The 25,715-nt window shown below is 45.1% G+C and overlaps 1 protein-coding gene and 1 long non-coding RNA gene across 3 annotated transcripts in view; one reads left to right on the top strand and one right to left on the bottom strand.

Moving 5' to 3' along the window:
• PPM1H (protein phosphatase, Mg2+/Mn2+ dependent 1H) overlaps positions 1-8,408 on the top strand; it is a 253,879-nt gene extending 245,471 nt beyond the window's left edge. The window contains exon 10 of the mRNA XM_038549877.1: positions 3,787-8,408. Within this exon, the coding sequence (XP_038405805.1) occupies positions 3,787-3,934 (148 nt within the window). The 3' untranslated portion in view covers positions 3,935-8,408. The remainder of the gene's footprint in view (positions 1-3,786) is intronic.
• Positions 8,409-18,195: 9,787 nt separating this feature from the next.
• LOC111097581 lies at positions 18,196-25,337 on the bottom strand. 2 transcript variants are annotated; one of them, XR_005365325.1, is made up of 6 exons: positions 24,658-25,337; positions 24,113-24,262; positions 23,893-24,013; positions 23,173-23,340; positions 20,336-20,488; positions 18,196-19,642 (listed from the first exon to the last, which is right to left on the bottom strand). It is a non-coding gene; the product is annotated as an uncharacterized LOC111097581 (long non-coding RNA). The 2 variants fall into 2 exon arrangements; XR_005365324.1 differs by having other exon boundaries at positions 18,196-20,488.
• Between the last annotated feature and the right edge of the window lie 378 nt (positions 25,338-25,715).

Below are 25,715 nucleotides of genomic sequence, written 5' to 3'. Positions count from 1 at the left end.
CTCCCTCAAAAAACTGGAAAAAACTCAAATATACAAGCTAACCTTGCACCTAAAGGAACTGGAGAAAGAATAGCAAATAGATCCTACACCCAGCAGAAGAAGAGAGTTAATAAAGATTGAAGCAGAACTCAATGAAATAGAGACCAGAAGAACTGTGGAACAGATCAACAAAACCAGGAGTTGGTTCTGTGAAAGAATTAATAAGATAGATAAGCCATTAGCCAGCCTTATTACAAAGTTTTAAAAAATAAAAAGAAAAATAAGTAGATAAATAATGGAGTGAAAGGAAAAATTTAAAAAAAAATAAAATTATTACTAAAGCTTAAGAAAAATGAAGTACAAAGTTTAGAAGTCCTACTCAGTCTTGTAGATTTTATCATTTAAAAATATCAGGATGAGGAGGTGACACTGAAAATGACTACCATTTCCTGCCTGAGAGACTGGGGATCACATTAACTAAGAATGATAGATGGGGAAAGTCCACCTTGGAGGTGAAAATAGTTAATATTTATTGACTTCTTCTTAAGCCTTCACTGGGGACTACCAACGAACTTAGGGAGCATCAGAAGAGTTTGTGTCGTGTGTCATGGAAGCCCCAGAAACGGGAGGACTTGAGTGTGTAGGTGGGTGAAAGCCTCCCCTCACCCATAAAAAAAGGAGCATTCAGGAAGACAGGAGCCGTCAAAGGCAAAGAAGGTGGTCAGTAGCGTCTGTGCTGGAGCAGGGCTGGGCTGAACGAGTACTGAGAAGAAGCTCTTAGGTCAAGGTGCAAGAGGCCAGCCTCGTAAGGTAGGGGAGCCTACTGGTGAGAGATTAAGGAGGAAAAAGGGAAGAAATTGAAGGAGCAAAAATGGATTTCTCTCTCAAGAAGTTTAGCACCTAAGGGAAGACAGAATGGATAGTAAAAAGAAATTCAGGCTCAAGGGAAGTTCTCTTGGAATAGGCAATAACCATTTTTAAGAATAAAACCTTAATTATCTAGAGCCCTCAGGGAATTGAGTTTCCTGGGTAACCGTCTTTTCTAGGTGACCTAATGCTGCTTTTTAAAATACCACTGCTAATTTTGACCATTTTTTAAATACCCAAACTCACCAGTAATGGCAACATCAGGGTGGTCCCTTGCCTTGAACTGAGGGTGCTCCTCTGTGGCTCTGTCTAACCTCGTTTGGATCTTTCTCATTGCCCCAAGGCTGCAGACCCGGAGAGGCCAAGGGAATGACTTGCCTCTTTCCAGGCTAGCCACAGGAGCTGGCTTGAGTTCTTGTGTCCGTTTTTTGACCTCTTGGTTTTTTTGAAACAATAAATATTAACTTATTTTCACCTCCAAGGTGGGACCTTCCCCATCTATCATCTTCTTTTTCTGTCAGCCACATTTTATCGTAACCTGACATAATTTTCTCCGTCTAGCGTGCTCTTGAGCTGAGTTCAGGTGTGTGCAGCTCTGACACAGGAAGAGCTATATTGACTCTGTATTGACTCAGCCCCGTTCCTTAACTTAAAAGGCTAAAGTTTGAGGGATGCCTGGGTGGTTCAGCGGTTCAGCTCAGGGTGTGATCCCAGGATCCTGAGATCGAGTCCTGCATCGGGGTCCACACAGGAAGCCTGCTTCTCCCTCCGCCTCTCTCTGTGTGTCTCTCATGAATAAATAAGTAAAATCTTAAAAAAAAAAAAAAAAAAAAGGGTGAAGTTTGGACCCTGGTCAATCACCAGGATAATAACATCCCTCTGATACTGTGGTAGCCTTTCCCTACATGGTTGTATGTCAGGTATACGATTTAACATAAACCCAAGGCTAATCTGGGGTGAGCATCTGAGAGAATCTTCTGAATATAGTATAAGCTACCGAATGTGCATTTTGGGAACGTTATGGGGCCGTTTAGCCAAAGGCCGCTCTGGGCTCCTTGCTGTTTATTTCCTGATCTCAGTGGGAGAACCCTCCGAAAGGGGCCTCATCCTCCCTCGAGTGCAACCTAAGAGCTTTCTGCCGCAAAGCTGATAATTCTCTCAGGACAGAAGAAGGTGTCTCTCCTACCCACCTACCACCCATCGTCCCGGAGGAAAGGCATTTATTTTGCATGAACTAAACAGCACTTCCTGTGCCTGCTGTAGTGTGTGCCGCGCTCCTCCCTGCTATCTGGGCTGCAAGTAGACTTGAGTCTCAAAGACTGGAATCTTAATCCTGAGATCATTTGCTACGAACCTTAGTCTTATTTTATTTTATTTTATTTTATTTTATTTTATTTTATTTTATTTTACTTTATTTTATTTTAGTATTTGTTTACTTGCCAATCTCTTTTAATATGAAACCCAGCAAATCCATAAGGGGTCTTACCAGAAGAAATAGAAGAGCCTCCTGGTGCTCTGAATTCCATAAAATCGCAGTCCTAAGGGCAAGGCAGAGACATTCCAAAGTAGGGAAAATCCACTAGTAATATCAGGGTGGTCTGTAGTTAAAGGCTTCCAAGAAGCATTCCTTATAGGGTGACATTTATTATCTTGGTGATTTATCAGAGTCTGGCTTTTAGCTTTTCAGATTCAGAAACTGGTTTAATCCACATACAAAGAACAGATTCATTGTCGGAGCTGGACTCACCCTAACCAAGCTTACAAGATTGATGTGGAAACCGAAATGCCAGTTGACGTTTATGTGGAGAACTATAACTGACTGATATTCTTACAGCACAATGACTGGCTCACCCTTTCCCTTTAGGCAGGCCTACACAAGGAGCCAGATCATAATCAGGTTATTTGGTGAACGTGAAATCAGAGTTAACGGTGAATCATGTTTAATGGCACAGGCTGAGAGAATAATTCATCCACGCTAAATATGGTCGTACCAGCGGAACTAAATCTCTTTGAAGTCTGTCAGCTAAGACTTTCTCTGCTCTGATCAGTATTTGGATAGACACCTGCCGATGTTTTGCCTCATTTTTTTAATGCCACACAGCCAACCCGGGCCCATACCCACCAAAATCCCCTCCCACACTGGTCGTTATATGTCAGTACTTTCCATTGGCTAATAGTGTAGTCATTCTTTTTCCTAAATGTAAATGTCTATGTGCAATCATATTTTCCAATTCTTGGAGGACCCCCACACACACACCTGCCGCTGTACCTAAATACCTATATTGATCAAGAGGAGAGTGTGGCATTGATAAGGGGGAGTGAATAGTTCATCCACACCAAGGCTTATCAGTCATTTCAAAAAACACCTTCACATTTTTACTGTACTCCCATGCGACGGGCACTATTGTATTTATTTAAATAAACTCACTTTTTAAAAAAAATAAATTCCCTTTTTAAAAATAATTCTATTTAAAAGATTGACCCCTACCATAAATAGAAAATGACTATCCTTTGTCCTAAAAAGAATGTGGCCACCAAAATAACACTGAAAACAAAAGCTCTTATGTTTCCCAAGTACTTTTTCCGCTAGCCATGGTTTGCAGTGCAAAGCTGTGAGCTGAGCAGATCCACGTTAAAGACAGCCTTACACCAAATAGAGACTCTTTCCTTGATATCCCCAAAAGCCTCAGAGGAGGACTCAACAGAATAATTTAGGAGGTTCTTTAAAGTATGGGGTGCCTTGTCCATCTACCACCTAAAAGCATAATCTCACATTAGGCATCCCACATTTTGGGAAAAGATGGCCTAGCCTTTTTGAGACTATAGGGGTATTTGAAAAGCATTTACGCAGCTGTAGTGATGCCTCCTTCTCAGCCGTGCTCGACTCCTGATTCTGCCTAATGCCGACTGATGGTCTCATTCCTACTTCTCTCTACACAGGTACACGCTGGCAGCTCAGGACCTGGTGATGCGTGCCCGCGGTGTCCTAAAGGACAGAGGATGGCGGATATCTAATGACCGACTGGGCTCAGGAGACGACATTTCTGTATATGTCATTCCTTTAATACATGGGAACAAACTTTCCTGAAAAACAGCCCAGGGGATTGGGAGGACAGCAGGGGAGAAAGCTGGGATACTCTTGGCAGGACGGGACTGGGAAGTACCCCGGCAGAGTTCCAGGTGATGCAGCCTCTTCCTAGCCCAGGTGGGGAGTGTGCTGCCGAGAGGCCTCTGACTGTACTTCTGGGGGACCCTTTGATTTCAGTTTCCTCTTTAGTAACAGGTCTGGATACTCAACAAGAGCAAAACATAAAGGCTGCTACCGAGAGTTGTGTTTCTTTTGGTTCCTTTAATAGGCCTCCAGGTAGTCACTGCCTGTTTGGGGCACACACATATTTATTTGGAATAGCTAGGCAGCCATTTTCAGGTGTAACTGGCGGAAGACGCTGGCCTGTCAAGCTGCCAGCTTCTCTACGGGTTCAAAGTGCTGCGTTGCAAAGTTGGGGATCATGCCTCAGAAAGTGTAAGCACCCCCCCTTCTAGTAAGCCTGAGATCTATTTCAGGGAACGCCATCTCTGTGTGTCTCTCTCTCTATTCTATCATGGTTATGGTGGGGTGAGGCAGGGATTTTTTTTTATTTCTCTTTGATATTTCTTGAATCTTAATTGTTTCCCTTCCATAAAACAGGCCTGGGACTTTCCAGCTCCTTGCTGAGGAACATTCATGTGTCAAAGTCCAGCCCAGGCTGTCCCTGTACCCAGTAGCCCACATCACCCAGGCAGCCTTCTGGAACAGTGCCCTGGCTGCCAGAGTTCTTGTCCTTGTTGTGTAACAGTTTGTCTTGAATTGCATTTTCTCACCAAATCAGTATGTTTTCCTGAAAATATGGGCGTTTCTTTGAACCAACGGTTCCTCTGTTGTCTTCAAGGGTCCCCTTTCATGGCTTGAGATTTCTCTGAGAATCTAGGTTTTCAAATCTGGAATGGTTGGCCCTCCCCACCTGCTGGGGGCCGTGGGGACACCCGTAAAGCAGTGTTTAAGAGATCAGTACAGGAAGCTCCATGTACCAGGCAGTTCGCCATACCTCACATGAAGACCCTTCCTTCATTTTGGATTCAGGTTCCATGGGCTGTGACAGCCCCCAAGGGCCGTGTATCAGTGTACTGTCAAGGAGCAATGGTCCCGCAGTCCCTCTCCTCTTCGAAGGGCAAGGCCCACTTAGAATAGCTGTTTGATAAAAGTGAATTTGAATTGGGTTGACAGGTCATTCTCATGCCGTGTGCCCCATGCCTTCCCCTTGGAATCACGCCCCAGCCACCCAACAGCTGAAACCCCAGTTCCCATTGTTGCTGCACTTCTGAGTGTTCCTCACAGGAGCTGCGGAAGCAGCGAACACCAAAACTACCTGTTGCCTCTCTACCACGAGGAATCACAAAGTAGATTTTTAGAAGGCACTTCCATCTCTTAGGCAGACTACGGTTCTGCACTGGGGGGCCTTACAGAGCAGCGTCCAATTACTGAGTCTTCCTGCACACGTCCTGTGGCATCATCACCACCTTGAGGATTTTGTGTAATTAGAGCATCCTTCCCACCCGATAAAGAAAAATGTCGTTGATGTGATTCCCAAAGCAGCTGGAGACCAATTCCAGTTCGCATGTTTGTTGAGTCCTTTCCCCGGACGAGAGGAGAGGGATCGTTCCTCCAGGATAGTTCATCACCTTCCCAGAGTTGTAGATATTTTATTAGGAAAGGCCTGGAGCCTCTCTACTCAGGTATGAATTCATTCCACAGTGTGGAAATGACGCGCTGCCTGGTAGGTGAAGTACTATGGGAACTTACCCACCAGCTATTTGCCAAAATGTCGCCTGGGAAGAATTGGACGACCACGCTGTCAGGGGTCACCTTCACCTGACAGCTTCCCTCCTCCTCCAGGAGATTTCAGCTACCCCAGATGTCTCTGCGGGGACAGGTTTGTGGTAAAGCATTTGCTTCTCTGGCGGAACACGATGCTGTGGGACAACACTCCGCCATTTTACAGCATCCTGGTCCCCTTCCTGCTCCTGCTCTGATGCAAAGTCACATACAAATTGAAAACCAGAATGTTTTCTGTGGAGGACCCTGAACTGCCTTCTTTGCGAAGCTGTCCTCACAGTCACCTCTTTCCCATGTTCCCGTTGCCTTTCATCTGGGCTTCTCTGTTGGTCCCTCCTTGAGCTTGTTCTACTTTGGTTTGAGCCACCAGAGTCTGACTTTGGGTATAGATGTCATGACAGCCTTCGACTCAATTCACCAGTTCATTTACTGCCAAGAAATGTCTCAGGAAAAATTCTGGAACCCCCCCCTTTTTTTTTTCAATTTATTCTAAAGTCTTGAGCATTCAAGTCCTGCTGGTTTTAGTTAGAAAGGTATCCAGGAATTCCTTTCAGAAGCCTCCTTGGTGGAAAGATGTTAGTAAAAAGCTGAAGCCCTGTTTCTGTTTGGGGGATGGGAGGAAAATTAGAAATGAGGCGAATAAATCATTTGGGGAAAGAGTGCTTTGTTAGTGCCCATAAAAGACCTACGCAGCGCTGATAAGCTCTGCAAATTGAGCTTACTCTGTTTGGCTTTACTTTGCACCCAGGAACCCAGGCCATCCCGTCCCAGAGCAGTAACTGTGTCTACATAACGGGGTCGGCCCTTGGAGCATTCCTGGAAAGGTCAAAAGGCAACACACTCAAAATTCTGAAGGACGCATTTACATGTGGTTCTGAAATCTTGGGCAGCTGACTTCTAGCCAACTCTGCTTGTCCTCATCGTCCCAGAGGAAGTCTTGTTTAATAAAAAGCGTTCGATTTCCTGGTCAGGACTTTATGGTTGTCCTGGGGCAGGGAGGTGGCCACTTCCTCTAATGAAAGGCTCTTTCCATTCTAAATCTCTGTTAGGCTGGACCCCACTCTTCCGAATATTTGGGGACGGTCTTTTCCTTAAAGAGAGCAAACTCCCACTCCGTGCACACCCTGCAGGTGACCACCTACCCTGGGTTCTCGTGACACCTGTGGTCATCAGAGCGGTGGCCGCAGTCACAGGTGGAGTGTACGTTCTGGGGTGGTCATCCTTCCCTAACTGCGGCTCTTGGGGCGGGAAGGGAGAGGGGGACATCGGGTGAGGCCGCCCACTCAGCTGTGGAATAGGACAAAACTACACCAAGTGGCGATGTCGGTTCCTTTCCCCAGCTTTGGGGAATTTAGGGTATTTGATTTTTTGAAATTCCTAGCAGCTCACCTCTATGGGGCCATGCGAAGTGAGCTGTGCTGTAGGTAGCTACTGGTGGACAGGGGGTGAGAGTCCCGGGACCCAGATTTAGCCTCAGATCTTGGCCATTCGGGCAGGATTTTTGGTATACCAAGAGCACTAGCATGGAAACATTTGGAAAAAAGACTCTCAGGTCTTTAAACTCCTGCTGCTCCTCTCCACGGCACCTCCTTCCTCGCCTGCCAATCGGGCTTTTTTCAACAAGGCCAAGGATGGCCAGTGGTTTCTTTCCACCACAGTTTGAGGATCTGACCTTTCCTTAAGTGACCCAGCAGCCCCACTCGTCTCAGAGGGAATATGTTAAACATTTATGAGCGTCTATTTTCTGTAAATTACTGCTTCTGGGACATTGGGAGAAAGCCGTGAAGAGTCATTGTCTATGCAAAGAACAATCAGGCTGACCCTAAAACTTACCAGACCTAAGAAAACAGGAGAAGAGTATCTGGCCACAGGATGGGATCTGACATTAGAAACTTGGATTTTTGAGGACTTCGCAATTGCAGAGAAGCGTTAGAGGCCACACAGGACACACAGCCCAGCACGCTGAGCAGACGTGGGCCGGGTGTGGGTGCTGTGGCCCATGTGCCCACTGGGATTTTTCAAAGGACACTACGTGAGCAGCCTCACTCGCCTCTTAGGCGAGCACCGTGGCACCTCTTTGTCAGATTTGAGTGGCAGTCTGCGCACTACTCCTCTTTCTAATCCATGATGTTACGTGTAAATAGCTTTAATTTTTCCTCTGCGTCTTAGATGAAGTCTTGTTCACGTAGCAACAGGTAGACAGTGACCAAATGAGGCTGTCAACGTGCTGTTGTTTTCTACCGCGACGTAGTTGAAGGAGAACCTTGTGCCCCCCACCCCCACCCCCTTCCGATCTTCCATGGGATTTTGTGTTTGGGGAGTCCTGAGGTCAGGCTCTTGTTTCTGTTTGCTTCCATTTTCTTGGTTTCTTCTGGAGACCCAGGGAAGCCCACTGTGGAGATCATCTGTAAAGGAACGCATCACGGTCTGGGTTTCCCAAAAAATGCCAGATGTACAGGGAATGACAGGAATCTGCCTGAGAATGGTTTCAGAACCATGTACCTTTATGCTTTGTGATTGTGACACCTTGACTTTCATAACCCCCCCCCCCCAAAATGAAAACTGTTTAGTAAAGGGGATCTATTTTGTGTGTTTTGAAACTTAGGTGCGATGTTCCCTGGAAAAAGCTAAAGAAATGTATATGCTCAATGACGTTTTAAAATAAAATACTATATATATGTATATAGGACACCTTTAGAAAAGTGTGTCATTTTTTTTTTTTAATTTGCTGTGAAGTTTCTTCATATCAGGTAATGGAGTGACAGGAGTGTCACGGCCTCATGGGGAGTTACAAACTGTGAACAGATTCAAAGACAATCAAAAGGGAATGGATGCCAACTCCATAAACCTTCACAAGAATAGCAGTAAAGGCTATCTATCCATTTCAACGATGCATCTAGAAGAAACACCCTGGATGTTACTACCAAGAATTGCTCCCAAGAGGTATTGTTTCTTTTTCTTTTTTATTGAGGTATAATTGATACACAATATCACATTAGCTTCTGATGTACAACAGAGTGATTCGATACACGAATACTTAGTGTATTATGTATCCGATACACGAATACACAGTGATTCGATATACAAATTGCAAAATGATCATCACAAAAATTCTGGTTACCATGCATTACATTCATATTAACAAAAGTATTTTTTTCTTATGATAAGAGGAAGCTTAGAAACTTTCAAATATGCAATACAATATTAATTATAGCCATCATGGGGTACATTACATCCACACGACTTAATTATTTTGTAACTGCAAACTTGTATCTTTTGACCCTCAGTCACCCATTTCTCTCACCCCTCACTCCTGTGTCTCCCACCCAGCAGGCTGTTCTCTGTGCCTGTGAATGTTTGGGGTTAATTTTTAATTTTTTAGATTCCGCATATAATGGAGATCATATGATATTTATCTTATTTCACTTATAATGTCCTTAAGGGCCATCTACATGGTCACAAATGGCAAGATTTCATTATATTTTATGACTGAACAGCCAGCGTGTATGTGTGTCCATTTTCCGTATCCATTCATTCGTTGATGGAGACTGTTTTTTCCATATCTTGTATATTGTAAATAATGTTGCAGTCATCATGGGGGTGCATATGTCTTTTTGAGTTAAGAGTTTTCATTTTCTTTGGATACATATCCAGAAGTGGGAATCATATGGTTGTTCCAATTTTATTTTTTTGATGATGCGCCATCCTGTTTTCCGTAGTGGTTGTGGCAATTTACAGTCCCACCAACAGCACACAGGGTCTCCTTTTCACTACATCCTTGCCAACACTTGTCATTTCTTGTCTTTTTTTATGAGAACCATTCTAACAAGTGTGAGGTGGTATCTTATGGTTTTGATTTACATTTCCCTGATGATTAGTGATGCTGGATATGTGTCTGTTGGCCATCTGTAGGTCTTCTTTGGAAAGACGTCTGTTCAGATCTTCTGCCCATTTTTTAATTGGGTTGTTTTGGGTTTTTCTTTTTTAACGTATGAGTTCTTAATATATCTTGGATATTAATCTCTTTTCAGATAAATGATTTGCAAATATTTTCTCCCATTCAGCAGGTTGCTTTTTCATTTTGTTGATGGTTTCTTTTGCTGTACAAAAGCTTTTTAGTTTGATATAATCACACTTGTTTATTTTGGCTGTCTGTTGATGCCTTTGCTTTTGGTGTCAAAAAAAAATCATTGCCAAGACCCAGGTCAAGGACCTTACTGCCTATGTTTTCTTTTAGGAGTTTTATGGTTTCAGCTTACATTCAAGTCTTTAATCCATTTTGAGTTAATATTTATGTATGGTGTAGAGGTCCAGTTTCATCCTTTTGCATGTGACTGTCCAGTTTCCCCAACACCATTTATCGAAGAGATTGCTCTTTCCCTATTGTATATCTTTGGCTCCTTTGTCATAAATTAACTGACCATGTATGTGTGGGTTTGTTTCTGGGCTCTCTATTCTGTTTTATTAATCTATGTGTCTGTCTTTTTATAAATACCATACTGTTTTCGTTACTATAGCTATAGCTTGTAATATAGTTTGAAATCAGGGAGCATGATGCCTTCAGCTTTGTTCTTTCTCAACATTGCTTTGGCTGTTTGGGGTCTCTCATGGTTCCATACAAATTTTAGGATTGTTTGTTCTATTTCTATGAAAAATGCTATTAGAATTTTGACAGGAATTGCACTGAATCTGTAGAATGCTTGAGGTAGTGTGGACATTTTAACAATACTGATTCTTCCAATCCATGAACATGGTACACCTTTCCATTTCTTTGTGTCATACTCATTTTCTTTCATCAGTGTCTTAAAATTTTCAGTGTATAGCCTTTTACCTCCTTGGTTAAGTTTATTGCTAGGAATCTTATGATTTTGATCTAATTTATAAATGGGATAGTTTTCTTAATTTCTCTTTCTGATTGCTTGTTATTGGTGTATAGAAATGCAAGAGATTTCTGTATATTGCTTTTGTATCCTGCAGCTTTACTGAATTCATTTATAAGCTCTAGCAGTTTTAAAGGGGACTCTTTGGGGGATTTTTTATTTTTTTATTTTTAAGATTTTATTTACTTATTCATGAGAGACACACAGAGAGAGAGAGAGAGAGGCAGAGACACAGGCAGAGGGAGAAGCAGTCTCAGTGCAGGGAGCCCGATGTGGGACTCAATCCTGAGACTCCAGGATCACACCCTGAGCCGAAGGCAGGTGCTCAACTGCTGAGCCACCCAGGCGGCCGGGATTTTTTATATATAATATCATATTATCTGCAAATAGTGATAGTTTTACCTTTTCCTTTATGATTGAATGCCTTTTACTTCTTTTTCTTGCTGAATTGCTCTGGTTAGCCTTCCAATACTATGCTGAATAAAAGTGACAAGAGTATGCATCTTTTTCTTATTCCTGGTTTTAGAAGAAAAGATTTCAGCTTTTTACCACTCAGGATGATGTTATCTGTGGGTGTGTCATATATGGCCTTTATTGTGTTGAGGTATGTTCCCTCTATAACCTTTTTGTTGAGAGTTTTTATAATAAAGAAATGTTAAGTTTTACCAAATGCTTTTTCTTCATCTACTGAGATGATCATATGTTTATTCTTTATTTTGTGAATATGATGTAGCACACTGTTTGCAGAAATTAAACAGTTCTTGTACCCCTGGAATAAATCCTATGTGATTAGGGTGAAGATCCTCTTAATGTATTGCTGAATTTGGTTTGCTATTGGCTTGTAATTTTCTTTTCTTGTGGTATCCTTGTCTGGTTTTGGTCAGGTAATGCTAGCCTCATAAAATTAGTTTGGAAATATTCTGTTCTCTTCTGTTCTCTGTTTTGTGGAAGAGTTTGAAAAGGATTGGTATTCCTATTTGAATCTCGGGCAGATTTCTACCCGTGAAGCCATCTGGTCCTGAACTTTTGTTTGTTGGGAGATTTTTGATTACTGAATCAGTCTCCTTGCTAGCAATCAGTCTCTTCAGCTTTTCTATTTCTTCATGATTCAGTCTCAGAAGGTTGTATGTTTTTAGAGACTTATCTGTTTCTTCTAGATTGTCCAATTTGTTGGCATGTAATTATTGGTAGTGTCTCTTATGATCCTTTGTATTTCTGTAGTATCAGTTGTAATGTCTCCTCTTTTGTTGCCAATTTTATTTATGAGTACTGGTCATTTTTTCTTGGTGAGTCTAGCTACAGGTTTGTCAATTTTGTTTATCTTTTCAAAGAACCAGCTCTTGGTTTCAGTGATCTTTTCTATTGTCCTTTTTGTCCCTATTTCATTTATTTCTGCTTTGATCTTCGTTATTTTCTCCCTTCTACTAACTTTGAACTTTGTTTACTTTCTGATTCCTTGAGTTGTATAATTATATTGAAATTTTTCTTATTTCTTGAGATAGGCATTTATTGCTATGAACCGCCCTCTTGGACTGCTTTTGCTGCAGCCTATAGGTTTTGGTATGTCTCAAGGTATTTTTTTATTTCCTCTTTGATTTCTTCATTGACCCACTGATTGTTCAGTAGCATAGTGTTTAATCTCTATATATTTGTGAATTTTCCAGTTTTCTTCTTATAACCAATTTCTAGTTTCATACCATTGTAGTCAGAAAATATGGTTGATACAATTTCATTTTTTTGTAAAGGTTTTATTTATTTATTCATGAGAGACAGAGAGAGAGAGAGAGAGGGGCAGAGACACAGGCAGAGGGAGAAGCAGGCTCCATGTAGGGAGCCCCATGTGGGACTCGATCCCGGGTCTCTAGGATCACGTCCTGGGCCAAAGGCAGGCACTAAACCGCTGAGCCACCCTGGGATTCCCGGTTTATATGATTTCAATCTTAAATTTGTTAAGCCTTGTTTTATGGCCTAACATATGACCTATCCTGGAGAATATTCCATGTGCTCTTGAGAAGAACTGTCTATTCTGTTGCTTTTGATTAGAATATTCTGTATAAATACCTCCTAGTTTCATCTGGTATAACCTGTCACTTAAGGCTGATGTTTCCTTATTGATTTTCTTTGTGAATGATCTACCCATTGGTGTAGGTACAGTATTAAAGTCCCTTATTATTATTGTATTGCTATTTCTGCCCTTAGGCCTCTCAATATTTGCTTTATTTAGGTGCTCTTATGTTGGATGTCTAAGTATTTACAAGTGTTATATCCCCTTGTTGACTGAGCCCTTCACCCCATGAGGTATTTTTGAGAGGGCTAGTGATTATATACTTGCTGAAGACTGTAAAAGTCAAGACTCTCCTTAGGCGCTTAAGCATTTTAAGTACTTACAAAGTGTTAGTAAAATGTTCCATCTTATAGAGAAAAGTTAACAGATGGGACAAGACAGCAAAGAATGCTAATTCTGCTTAGTTCTAGAGTCCAGGAAGTTAAAAGTAATCTAGAAAATAACACAATGTTAAAAATAACCTCTAAGTATTGATTCACAAAAGAAAGCTAAAAGTAGGCTTAGCTTATCTGAAGCTTAGTTTGGAAGAGCAGACTAGCTACAGAGCTCTTATATTAGAATAGTTTTATTGTAAAACCACCTCAGCTGGTTTCACCTTCACTTGTACCCTAATGCGAATGAGGCCTCCTCCTCCCCACTCAATAGTAGAAAGTCATGAAGAGTCAATCCCAAGATTAAATACCTAAAGGTTAACACATTTCTTTTCTGTGGAAGAAAAAGATGGAAGATGGAGGAGTCTTGTAGCATTCTCTCATGAGCAGTGCTTAGCTTATCAGATTAGCTCTTGAAAGCTGTGGTAGGTTGTCTCCAAAGATGGCTGCCAACAATGCCTCCTGCATCTGTTCACAAGTGCTCCTTTTCCCATCACGAGGTGGCATTTGTTTCCCTACCCCTTGCATCTGGGCTGGCTGGTGACTTGCCTTGATTAATAGAATGCAGAAGTGACATTCTGAGAATTCCAAATTTAGGTCTCTAGAGGCCTTATAGCACCTGCTTTCACTCTTGGAAGCCAGCCACACTGCAAATGTCAGACTAGATTACTGAGTGATGAGAGGCCACCAGGGAGATAACCAAAGTGCCCAGATGTTGGAAGTGAGGCCATCTCTCATCCCCAAATCCCTCTTGAGTCGCTCCAGGTGATGCCATAAGAGAGAGGCCTGGCTAGCTTTCAGCTGTGCAGGCCATTCCAGCTGAGGCCACAGACATCACAGAGCAGAGAGAAGCCATCCACACTGAGCCCTGCCTCAATTCCAAACCCACAAAAACATGAGCAAATAACATGGTTTTATTTTAGGCCATGTAAGACTTAGATATTTATTACACAGCAAGAGATAAGTGAAACAAGATATAGCGAGCCTGGCCAGGAGGGACGTGGGATAAGTTCGAAGTAAACAGCATTGAGAACAGACATTTGTAACTTGGGAAGTTCTCCTCCATATGGAAGCTGGTAGTGACTGAAATGAGGGAAACCAACTCCCAGCAATAATGACGGCTGTCCTGGGGCCCCCGTGAGATTTCTCCTCCACATCTATGTTTCTGCCTCTTCGTGCAGCTTACCATGATCATCACTAAGCCAGGAAAAGGTGGACTCCTGGGGCTATGAGCCTACAGGGGGGAAGGAAGGCCTTTAACCCCTCACTTAATGATAGGACCATCCCAACATCACCGTTTGTGACCTTTGGGAAAGTCAGGTGCTTCTTTTGTTCCCTAGACTGTGGCTTGAGAGCCATAGCAGAGGGAAAACAAGACAGTTTTTAAATTGTATGTGCATGTGTATTTTTTTTTTAATTCCCATCATTTAAAAATCCCCATGTGCAAAATATTTCCAAGTCGTTGCCATCCCAGTTTTTTCCTTCAATTCAATGTCAGGCCAAAGAGTGAGTTAAATATCCTAACAATTAGCCTGCATTTTTAATCACTTTTTCTATCATTAGAGCCCTGAAAAGACAGCTGCTTCTCAGTACAACTCCACATTTTTACTGTCTTGTCTTTCACTTCTGACGAGATTTTCCAGCCAGCTAACCTCTTTTGCTTTATTGATTCCACATAAGCTGCTTGCAAGAGATTCAGGGTGTGGATGAGCATGAGGTGGGGGCAGGGTGCTGTTTGACTGCCTTCCAGGCACCAGCGCTGGTCAATCTGATCATTTGCTGGTCCAAAGGGATATGGACAGGGCTTTGGAAGGTCTGAATGCAGACTGGAGGGTAGCACGTCTCTAAAAAAAGGGGAATATAAATCTGCACTGCGTCTTTTACCCTTTTGCAAAATTTTGATTTACAGCCGTCATCACCAAAAAGGTGAATGTAGACGAGCTCATTCAGAAGGCACTGCTATGAGGTGGGAGTGGGGTGGAGGGATGTTTGATACGAAGATGAGAGAAAAATGAGGTCATGGGAGCAAAATGTCCCAAACCAAGCCATCTCAGACCCTTTAAGCACTACTATTTTATGTCAGTAAACAGACGTCACTGATTTAAATGAAGGAATTATGGAACCTGAAAATAACAGTCTTAGCAGTTCTGAATTTGTGATTACTTCCTTGCTGAGTTGGGTCAGTGAGACAAAAGGGAAGTCTGGAGAACTACAAAATCTCTCTTCTGTGTCTTAGGTAAAAAAAAAAAAAAAAAAAAAAAAAAAAAATTGCAACTCCTGGAAGCCCTAATATAAATTAGAGGACATCTGGCCAGTCTGTCAAATGCACAGTAGAATTTGAAAATTAACTGCGGTTGTGCTCATACTTCCAAAACAGATAAGCGCTATCACTATTAGCATTATGTGTCTTAAAATACAATTCAAATAGACTCACTTATAGACGTTATAGTGTGTATCTGGGAATTACTTCAAACATCGACTGGCGGGGGTTGGTGGGCACTCAGAATGAGACAGGATTGGCCATGTTGAAGAAAGTTATGCAAACTTGGAAGTAAAAGGATGACTTGTGTGCCTTTTCAGTGTCTTTCCTAGATTATCATCTATGAGGCCCACCCAAGAAGTATTTAGTTCTTCGGTTAGGGTTCAGCAAACTTTTTCTTTGAAAGGCCATATAATAAATATTTTAGGCTTTATGGGCCATTTGGACTCTGTCACAACTACTCTGCTTTGTTGCATGAAAGTAGCCACAGACTGAACTGGGTTCTATTCTAAAGTGGTAAAAATTCAAACTTTATATTTTTTTAAAGATTTTGTTTATTTATTCATGAGACACACAGAGAGAGAGAAAGAGAGAGAGAGAGAGAGAGAGAGAGCCAGAGACACAGGCAGAGGGAGAAGCAGGCTCCCCAGGAGGAGTCCGATGCAGGACTTGATCACACCCTGAGCCGAAGGCAGACGCTCAACCACTGAGCCACTCAGGGGTCCCTCAAACTTTGTATCTTGATCAGAGGAATTAACTCATGAAAATACGGTCTGATCCTCTCTGGTGTGAAATGAATGAAAAAGTCCCACATTCATGGACGCTAATGGACGATCATTGAAAAACCAAGTGGATCAATAATCATTTATCTTATTTAGTTACAAACAGGATAATTTAGAAATGTGCCAGTTGTTTACTGCTAAGACAAGTTTTATATTCAACTTTTAGCCACGATGGTGGTGGAAGCATCAGGGTTGTGATACTGTATTTCTTCAGTACTAAGAGACCATCAATTATATAATCTGCCACCAATTCAAGGCATTTAAACATTTTGTTTTTAAATTTTTAAGGAGGAAGCTAACTTATGATTTACAATGCTCTAGCATAAGAGAAAACTAACACACTATTGTATATATGATATTCTTACTATTTATTAGGCCCCGTGCTAGCTACTTGAGATATGATTTCTTTTATCCCCCTCTCAGGTAAATATTGTCACATTTTACAAACAAGGAAATGATTTGATCCCATGTATGATCCAGAATCGACGTTGTGCAATTTCAGTCCTTTACAACTTACTGAGGTTTGTTTTATGACCTAATATGCACAGGATTCCCCCTCCCCCACCCCAAAATGGAGGGTCACTGTGAAACCTTTTGTGAGCTGAAATGGCATAAAGGAGCAATTACCATTAATTTAGACAAAAAAAATTTTGAGCATCCCCAGACCTCGTTTAGGCTTTTCTGATACTTTATGACACATCTTGCTAATGGATGCACAAAATAAATCAAACTGAAGAACAGATGCTCACAGACACAGTTCAGAGCTTTGGCAGCTTGGTGCTGAGATGCGGAGGATAGTTCCAGGGGAAGGAGCACCGTGGGGCCGCTCTTGCTGCTCAGGGTGTGCACATCCTCTATTGCTGTGAAACCAATGCTGAACACTCTTCTCACCTTTTCTTCATAAAAGTGGAAATCCTCTTTGATTTCATTCAGTTAGCAAAAGCAAGAGGCCTTTCACAATGAAGGCCTGATGGAGGTCCTTCATGAAAGCAAAGTGGCTTAAAACAAACTTTTGAGAAACAGGGGATACCTGTAGCCTTTCCTGGAGAATGTTCCATGTGTACATGAGAAGAATGTCTGTTTGGCTGCTGTTGGGTGCACTCTTTAGTTGTCTAGTAGATCTAGTTTATCCAGGGGCGCCTGGGGGGCTCAGCGGCTGAGCATCTGCCTAGGGCTCGGGTCGTGATCCCAGGGTCCTGGGATCGAGTCCCCTGGGATTGCTTCTCCCTCTGCCTGTATCTCTGCCTCTCTCTGTGTCTCTCCTGAATGAATGAATAAAATCTTAAAAAAGATCTAGTTCATCCATTGTTCAAGTTTTCTATTTCATTGTTGATCTTCTGCATTATCAAAAGTGGGTTATTAAAGTCACCAACTATTACTGAATTGTCTGCTTCCCTCTTTAATTTTACTAGTTTTTGCTTTGGGCTCTATTTTTAGGTACATATATAGTTTGTTTTTTTAGAGATTTTATTTATTCATTCATGAGACACCGAAAAAGAGAGAGAGAGGCAGAGACACAGGCAGAGAGAGAAGCAGACTCCCTGCGGGGAGCACAATGCAGGACTCGATCCCGGGACCTTGGGGTCATGACCTGAGCCAAAGGCAGATGCTCAACTACTGAGCCACCTGGGCGTCCTAGTACATATATGTTTATAATTATCTTTTCCTATTGGAGTGACCCTTTTCCATTATAAAATGTCTTCCCTTGTCTCTGGTAACAATTTTAAAGTATATATTGCTTGATATTTGTATAGCTCTTCTCTGGTTACTTCTTGCATAGTACATCCTTTTCCATCCTTTTATTGTGAGTCTATTTGTACCTTTGAATCTAAAGAGTGTGTATTGCAGGGATCCCTGGGTGGCACAGCGGTTTGGCGCCTGCCTTTGGCCCAGGGCGCGATCCTGGAGACCCGGGATCGAATCCCACGTCGGGCTCCCGGTGCATGGAGCCTGCTTCTCCCTCTGCCTGTGTCTCTGCGCCTCTCTCTCTCTCTCTGTGACTATCATAAATAAATAACAATTAAAAAAAAAAGTGTGTATTGCAGAGAAAATGTAGTCACCATGTTTGTTTGTTTGTTTTAAAGATTTTATTCTTCATTTATTTGAGGGAGAGACTGAGGGAGCAAGTGTGGGGAGAGGGGCAGAGAGAAAGGGAGAGGGACAAGCAGCCTCCCTGCTCTGATTGAGCCAATGTGGGGCTCAATCCCAGCACCTTGAGACCATGAGCCGAAGTTAGATGCTTAGCCAACTGAGCCACCCAGGTGCCCCAGTTACACCATATTTAGAAATTCATCCTGGCACTCTCTGCCTTTTGATTGGAATGTTTAATCCATATACATTTAATGTAATTACAGATTAGGTAGGATTTAGGCCTACTATTTTATTATTCATTTTCTATGTGTCTTACATCGCTTTTGTTCCTCTCTTTCGTAATTGCCGCCTTTTGCATTAAATAAGTTTGAGTACGCCCCTTTAATTCCTTTGTTGTTTCTCAACTATATTTTTAAAGTTATTTTCTTAGTGGTTTTCCAAAAGGTTACTATTAGCATGTTAAAACAATCTGGTTTAGATTAATACCTGATTAATTGCAATATTACACAAAACCATTGCTCCGATACATAGTTTCATTCTTTTTCTCTCTTTTGTGCTCTTGTCATACAAATTACATCTATATATAAGTAAACCTATCAGAAGTTTAATAAGTATTGTTTTATGCGGTTGTCTAAAATTATATGGAAGAGGTGTAAATAAAAATACATTTATACTTTTATAATTCTCATATATTTATTTTTACTGGTGTTCTTTATTCACGTGAATTCAAGTTCGAATCATCCTTTTATTTCAGTCTAAAGGAGTCCCTTTAGTATTTCATGCAAAACAGGTCTATTTGCAACAAATTCTCTCAGTTGTTTATCTGGGGATGTCTTTATTTTTTGAAGAACAGTTTGCTGGCTCTCAAGTTCTTGGCTAATAGGGTTTTTTCGTTTTTGTTTTTCTTCTGGCACTTTGAACGTGTCATCCATCCTACCACCTGGCCTGCATGGTTTCTGTTGGGATATTCAACTTGCTGAAGATCCCCTGTGATGAGTTTCCTTTCTCCTGCTGCTTTCCAAGTTGGCCATGTTGGGTCTACCTGTGGTCTCTGAGTTTTTCTTCCATGGAGTTCTTTGATCGTCTTTGATATGTAGGTTAATGTTTTCCATCAAAGTTGGAGCACACATTCAGTGTTCCGGAAAGTCCTGACAGTTCTACTTTAGCCTTTACTTCTTACTTCTGCAGAGCCTCAAGGTCAACTGGAGATAGAGGGCAAGCCTGGTCAGATCTCCTGGGCAGGTGTGCTGACCTGCATCTGTGCAAGGACTTCTCGGACTCCACTAACACACTAGAGCTTTTCAGTGTCCTCTGTGGACATCTCGTTCACCAGTTTTAACTTTTTTCAGTTAAAACCTTGGGTCTCTCGTGAGCCTTGACTGGTGTGACTGCCTTAGATAGTGATGATGCTAAACAGTTGTTGCTGATCGTTTTTAACAAGCCCATTCTGTTCGCTTCCTTGGCCACCACATATCTGGAGTGAGGGGTAAGGAAAGTGGTTAAGTCAAAATGCCACAAAGCTCCCTGTTCATACTGAGATTCAACTGTTTTTCTTGAATAAATACTCCCTGAATTGTTGCAGTCCTTTAGCTAATTTCCAGAACTTTGAAAAAGATGATTTTAACAATTTTTACCTGTGTTCTTTGATTGTTTGGCAGAGTGGAATTTCAAAAGTCTTACCCTACTATTCCAGAAGCATTTGTACAGATGAAGAAATAAAAGTTCAGGTAGATTAAATAGTTGCCTAAGGACACAGGAGCTAAGGAGCACCAAAGCCAGGATTTCAAATTCAAAATGTATATTTTATACTCCACTACCTCTTGCTCTAAGAGTTTCTAGAACTTCTCATTAGATAAGCAGGAGTTGCAAACCTCCACCACGAACGCGCTCACTTAGACGGCATTTCTCATAAAGCCCTTTCTCTTCAAACCTCCATTCCTGAACTTTGCCTGCGCCAGCGAGCCATGCTGTCTGCTGACCCACCATCATCATTTTCTATAAACTGTGTTTCTGTCACAGGCATTTTATTTCCCTCTCACTCTGGCTTTGACTCTTACTCGGCTGGAACTCTGTGCCAGCATCTCCTTCGCACTTACTGTAAAGGTGTCTCTTGGCAGGGGTTATTCACAGGAGGAAAGAGCACCAAGCTCAAATAGAAGGTCCCTACCGGGCGGAATGAGCGCGTGCTGCCCCAGGGCTACCAGCCCGGTGCCAGTGAGCAGCTGAGGAGCAGGTGCGAGCCACAGAACAAAATCATGCTCAGATTCCTCTTGAACTTGAAGTGTGCTTAAAACAGACCCCTGCATTCTTGAGCACTGACCTGTAATAAAAGTAATGGTAAACGGTAAATCTTTTACCAGGGGGCCCAGATGCACCATTTATTATAAAACCTGAAGTGTCAGGACGGAGAGGCATTTGCTGCAGTGGTGTCAATATTACTACAGCTCCCGACTTCTCTCTTTATGGGCTCAGTTGACCTGAAATAAGACCATTTCACATACTAACAGGGCATTTTTTGGTGACCTACTTGACCCTTGCCTCTGGGCTCAGCAATAAGAAGTGGTAAGATGACATTTTTTCACAGAACAAAACCCAAAGAATTCAAGTTTAAGGGAGCCTAAATCCAACAACACCTGGCCTTGGGCGTTTCATCAGTTAACACCTGTCTCCTCCTACAGGGGTCCTGTGCCCTAGCCACACAATAAAATCACCCGGGGGCTTAAAATTCCTATTGACAAGGCCCTACCTCAGACTAAGTGAGAATCAGGAGTGCCCAGGGAGGAACCCAGCCATAGTATTTTCAGAATGTTCTTCAGGTGACTGTGGGAACCACCGTGGAAAGATCCTAAGGATGCCACCCCCCCACCCCCACCCCCCGAACTAGAGCGGATTAGCAAATACAAACTACAGGATCCTATGTGAGTCTGATTTCAAATAAAGAATTAAAAAAAGAGGGCAGCCCGGGTGGCTCAGCGGTTTAGCGCTGCCTTCAGCCCAGGCCCTGATCCTGGAGACTCGGGATCGAGTCCCACATAAGGCTCCCTGCATGGGGCCTGCTTCTCCCTCTGCCTGTGTCTCTGCCTCTCTCTCTCTCTCTCTCTCTCTCTCTCTCTCTCTCTCTGTCATGAATAAATAAATAAAATCTTTAAAAAATTATTTTTCATTAAAAAAAGAAAGATAAAAAAAGAAAGATGTCCCATGCAATATTTGGGGCACAGCTAAATTATTTGCTGTTTATCTGAAATTCACATTTAGACGGGTGTCCTGTATCAGGAGACCCTACACAGAACAAAGCTGGAAATTAGAGGGGGCAAAAATAAAGCTCTTCCAGCAGAGACCTGTCACTGCTGGGTAGGTTCTTATCTCGAAAAAATGAGATGACCTGGAACATGACAAAAAGAAAAGTTGCTTGGCCAGGTCAAAGCCATCCGGAGAGAGTTTCCAAGTCAGGAGGAGGAGAGAGGGCCACAGGAATGTTCGGGGCAGGCTTCTTAGCGCCTGCCTTAGTTTGCGAGGCCTGCCCTAAAGCCCCACCACAGGCCGGGGGGGCTTCAACCACAGGCTTCTACTTCTTCCACGTGCTGGAGGCCAGGGGGCCAAGATCAAGGTGTTGGCAGGGCTGGTTTCTCCTGGGGCCTTCGCCCGTATCCCCACATAGTCCACGTTCCTGCGGCCCTGGGGCTCCCCCTGTGCCCCAGCGTCCTCCTGGAAGGACAGCAGAGGGGATCAGGCCCCACCTGAGCCCATTATACCTTCCTTACCTCTTCAAAGGGTCGCTCTCCAAATCCAGTCACGTTCTGAGGGGCGCGGCCTCCCCTCCCCCGCCCCATCCAGGAGCAAGGGGACCGCGCAGCCTGTGCCCAATGCTCCCTCTTTCCGTGGGTCCCTGTTAGGGACAAAACTAACACCCCCTGAAGGTCCTCGGGCCCTGGCCTCCCTGCAGGACTCCGCGGGCTGCGCCTCCAGCCCCGCGCCTCGTCCAGCCTCTGCCCGCGGCGGGTGGTGTCCCCGGGCCCGGTGTCCCCAACAAGGGCGCGGCCAGCCCGGGCCCCAGGGCGCAGAGGTCACGGCCGCACACACGGGCCCGCTCGGGGGGCGGCAGGTCCCCCCAGCCCTGCCCGCTCACGCAGAGCCACACTGGGGAGGCAGGGAGGCTGGGGAGACGCGGTCGGTGCCCAGGGCCGCAGACCGAGGTCAAAGTGCGTCGCTGCGGGTCTGTCCTGCTGGACGCGGACGGAGCGCACGAGGGGGCCAAGGCGGCCCCGGGGCGGGGGGGGGAGGCTCGTCCCTGCGCCCCGGAGCCTTTGTCCCCGCGCCCCCCGCCCCCGAGGGCTCCTTGATGTGGGGTAAATAAAACCCAGGCTGAGAAATGAGCTTTCCCGGCCCGCCTCGGCGGAGGAGGGCGGCGGGCGGCGCAGATGGAGCCCCCGGGGCCGCACCCCCCATCGTCTCAGCCTGCCGGGCCCCTAATTTACGGTCATCGGTCTAATGGCGTTACGGGGACTTAGGGGACCGCGGAGGAGCCGGCAAGCGCCCGAGATGATGGGTCCTGTGGGCCGTGTGCAGGTCGGGGTGGCCGCATCCATGCGGGGCGGGGCGGGGCGGGGGGTGGGGGGTGTCCCTAGCCGGGGCCAGGGAAGGCGGAGGCGGCCCGGCACCCGCTCCCGTGCACCGCCTCGGCCCAAACCGGAGGAACCCAGTGTCGTTCAGGAAGGCCGGGGCTGCACAGGCTGCACGTATCACTGGGAGCACCGCTGGGAGCACTAATGTGAGCACTACTGGGAGCACTTATGGGAGCACCGATGGGAGCTCCACTGGGAGCTCTGCTGGGAGCAGTGGTGGGAGCACTGATGGGAGCACCGGTGAGAGCACCGCTGGGAGCACACTCCCTGAAAGCACAGAGATCCTTTGATCCAACCAGTCCCCCCCACCCCCACCCCCGTACAGACATCAGCGCCTTGGGGGCAGAGGCACGGCGGAAGGACAGGGGGCTTTTCTGCTTACCATTGGGGTACCGGGGTCGGGCAGAATGCAGACACCGCTTACAGCTTCCAAGGGAAGGGGTGTCGGGGACTCACGGGGCGAACAAGCTTCAGAACACGCTTCGAACGACGTTATATTTGACAATCACCTGTGCGGGGTGTTGAGTTCTCTTCCAACACCCAGCTAGGCCTGGGGGAAAACAGGGTGAAATGAGAGCGGCTCTAACGCGTTACCTGTAAGTGACAGGATTAGGACAACCATCGCGCCTCCCCACCCAGCCCAGGGTTCGCGGGGAGCTCGCGTCTAAAGTATGTAATGAGCTCCTAAGTGGGTGGCCTTCAACACAGACACGTTCCCATACAGGGGTTCCTAAGGATTCCTTCCTCCCTGGGGTCTGACCCACAGGTAGAAAGATGAGGCCAAAACTCCAGGCCTCGCTCCCTCAGAGGGCAGGGATAGCAGCAGCAGGTCTCACTCCTGTTGTGCAAACCATGCGCCACCATGTCCCTCAGCCCACAGGCAGAGACAAACCTTAGTGTCCCCTGCGCCCTGCACAACGCCCGGCACATGCAGGTGCATATTTAATAAATGCAGTTTAATGAAACAATCCTTGGCCTTCTGACCTTAAAACAGACCTCTGTCCCAACCCCCAGTGATGCTTGTGCTTAGCCTGCGGCAGCAGCAGCCCCTGAAAGGCTCGTTAGGCCAGAATGCTGGGTCCCACCCCAGCGTCTCACTTACCAGGTCTGGGGCAGGCCCAGCTGCTGCTGCTGCTGCTCCTCGGCGGCCACGGACTGTCTTCAGGAGCAAAGACCCAAGGCTGCCCCCGCCACACACGCTTCCATAACCGTGCCCTGAAAGACTGCCCCAGAAGAGGCCATGAGAAAGAGCCGAGGCTAAAATCTTTGGCAGAGAGCTAAAATGGCCAAGAATGCTCTTAATCCAGTGCTCAGCAGCTCACCAGTTACATTGTTTGTCCAGTACTAGGACACGAAGGGACTCCAGAAGGCACTTCCACTGTCCATCCTCTTGGAAGATCACAGAGTCCAGCTGAGGAGGAAATCCTATGTACGTAAGAAGATACGTGGTATCCGCAAGCTCCGTGGGAATTCTAGAACGGAGAGAGTAAGGTCACCTAGGCTAGCAGCTCGCAGGGCCAGAAGCTTTACAGAAACTCTACGTCTGGGCCCCCAAGGGATGGTACTTGTTGCTATAAAACTACCCCCCCAAAACTAGGCGCTGAACAGTACTGTTGTCTCATGGTTCTGTCGGCTGACGGTAACTCACCTAGGTGGTCGGCGTGGGGTCGCCCATCCTGTCCCAGCCAGACTGGGTGCCCTCCCGGGGAGACGCGACAACCGGGGGACGGGGGGGCCCCAGGGTCCAAGGCGGGCCCGGGGCGGGTGCAAGGACAGGAAGCGCTGGGCGCCTCCGCAGATCGGGCCAGCCATGCAGGGGCTGGCACTTTCCTGTGCCTCGCTTGGGCTTTGTCATTCAGTCTCTTACAAACAGGGAAGAGATGAAGGTTGGGCTCACGGACTTCAGATATTTAGACGTTCAGAGCTCAATGCTGTGTCAACCTTCCACTGCTGCTGGAACGAGCTGGAATGGCCTAAAACAATATGAATCGTGCGCTCACAGTTCTGGAGGGAAGGGGTCCCAAATGAGTCTCCCCGGACTAGAGTCCAGGTGTCACTGGGCCTTTCTGAAGGCTCTAGGGCGGAATGCGGATCTCTGGCTTCTCCAGCGCCCAGAGGCCACCCCGACCCTGGGCTCCTAGCCCCTTTCAGCCTCAACAGAGGTGGGTCAAGTCCTCCCCCACATCCCATAACCCTGCTTCTGACTCCCGACCTTCGGGCCTCCTCCAACCCCTTGATTACACTGGGCCCACTGGAGAATCCAGGATAGTCACCCTATTTTTAGGCCATCTGATCGGCAACCTTTCCTCCATCTGTAACCCCAATTCCCTTTTACCATGTAGCCAATTCACAGATCCCAGGGACAGGGGTGTGGGCGCCATGGATGTGGCACACTTGGTCTGTTGACCAACGCGCCGTAGAACCTTGTTAAAGCTATGCTGTTACAAAATTTTCCCCAGTATTCTTGAAAACCAAGAACTCTACACGCCACTTATTTGTTTTCCCTCTTTTGGGTTTGCTGGAAATGGCAGTAACAATCTTGACCATCTGTCATTTACACAAGGGAAGATTTGTTATTGCTTTGGCTAAAAAGGCACCTGTCACAACAGCAATGCTGTCCACCTCGGCAGACGGCGCACCTCTCCCAGGAGCCGCAGCCTGCTATCCCCATGTGACCCCCCCACCTCTTCCGACCAGTGCCACTTGGTTCTCACTGGTCCTGTGTCCTGGCCGGGAAGCAGTCAAGAGGATCTGGTGCTCTAATGGGGGGATAACATACTGATCCACAGTCCTGGGGCGTCCAGCCATTTGTCTGGGTCAGTTTTTTAGTTTCTGTAGAACTGGGTGATATGTAAAATGACTCCTCACCATTTCTTTATCCATCCAAGCAATGTAACAGCGCTGCTGGTGCAGTTGCTAGCAAGC

The sequence above is a fragment of the Canis lupus genome, chromosome 10, assembly GCF_011100685.1.
Source record: "Canis lupus familiaris isolate Mischka breed German Shepherd chromosome 10, alternate assembly UU_Cfam_GSD_1.0, whole genome shotgun sequence".
NCBI classification, from domain to species: Eukaryota; Metazoa; Chordata; class Mammalia; order Carnivora; family Canidae; genus Canis; species Canis lupus.
The sequence above is the reverse complement of the archived record's forward strand: the minus strand, read 5'-3'. Positions and strand labels throughout refer to the sequence as shown.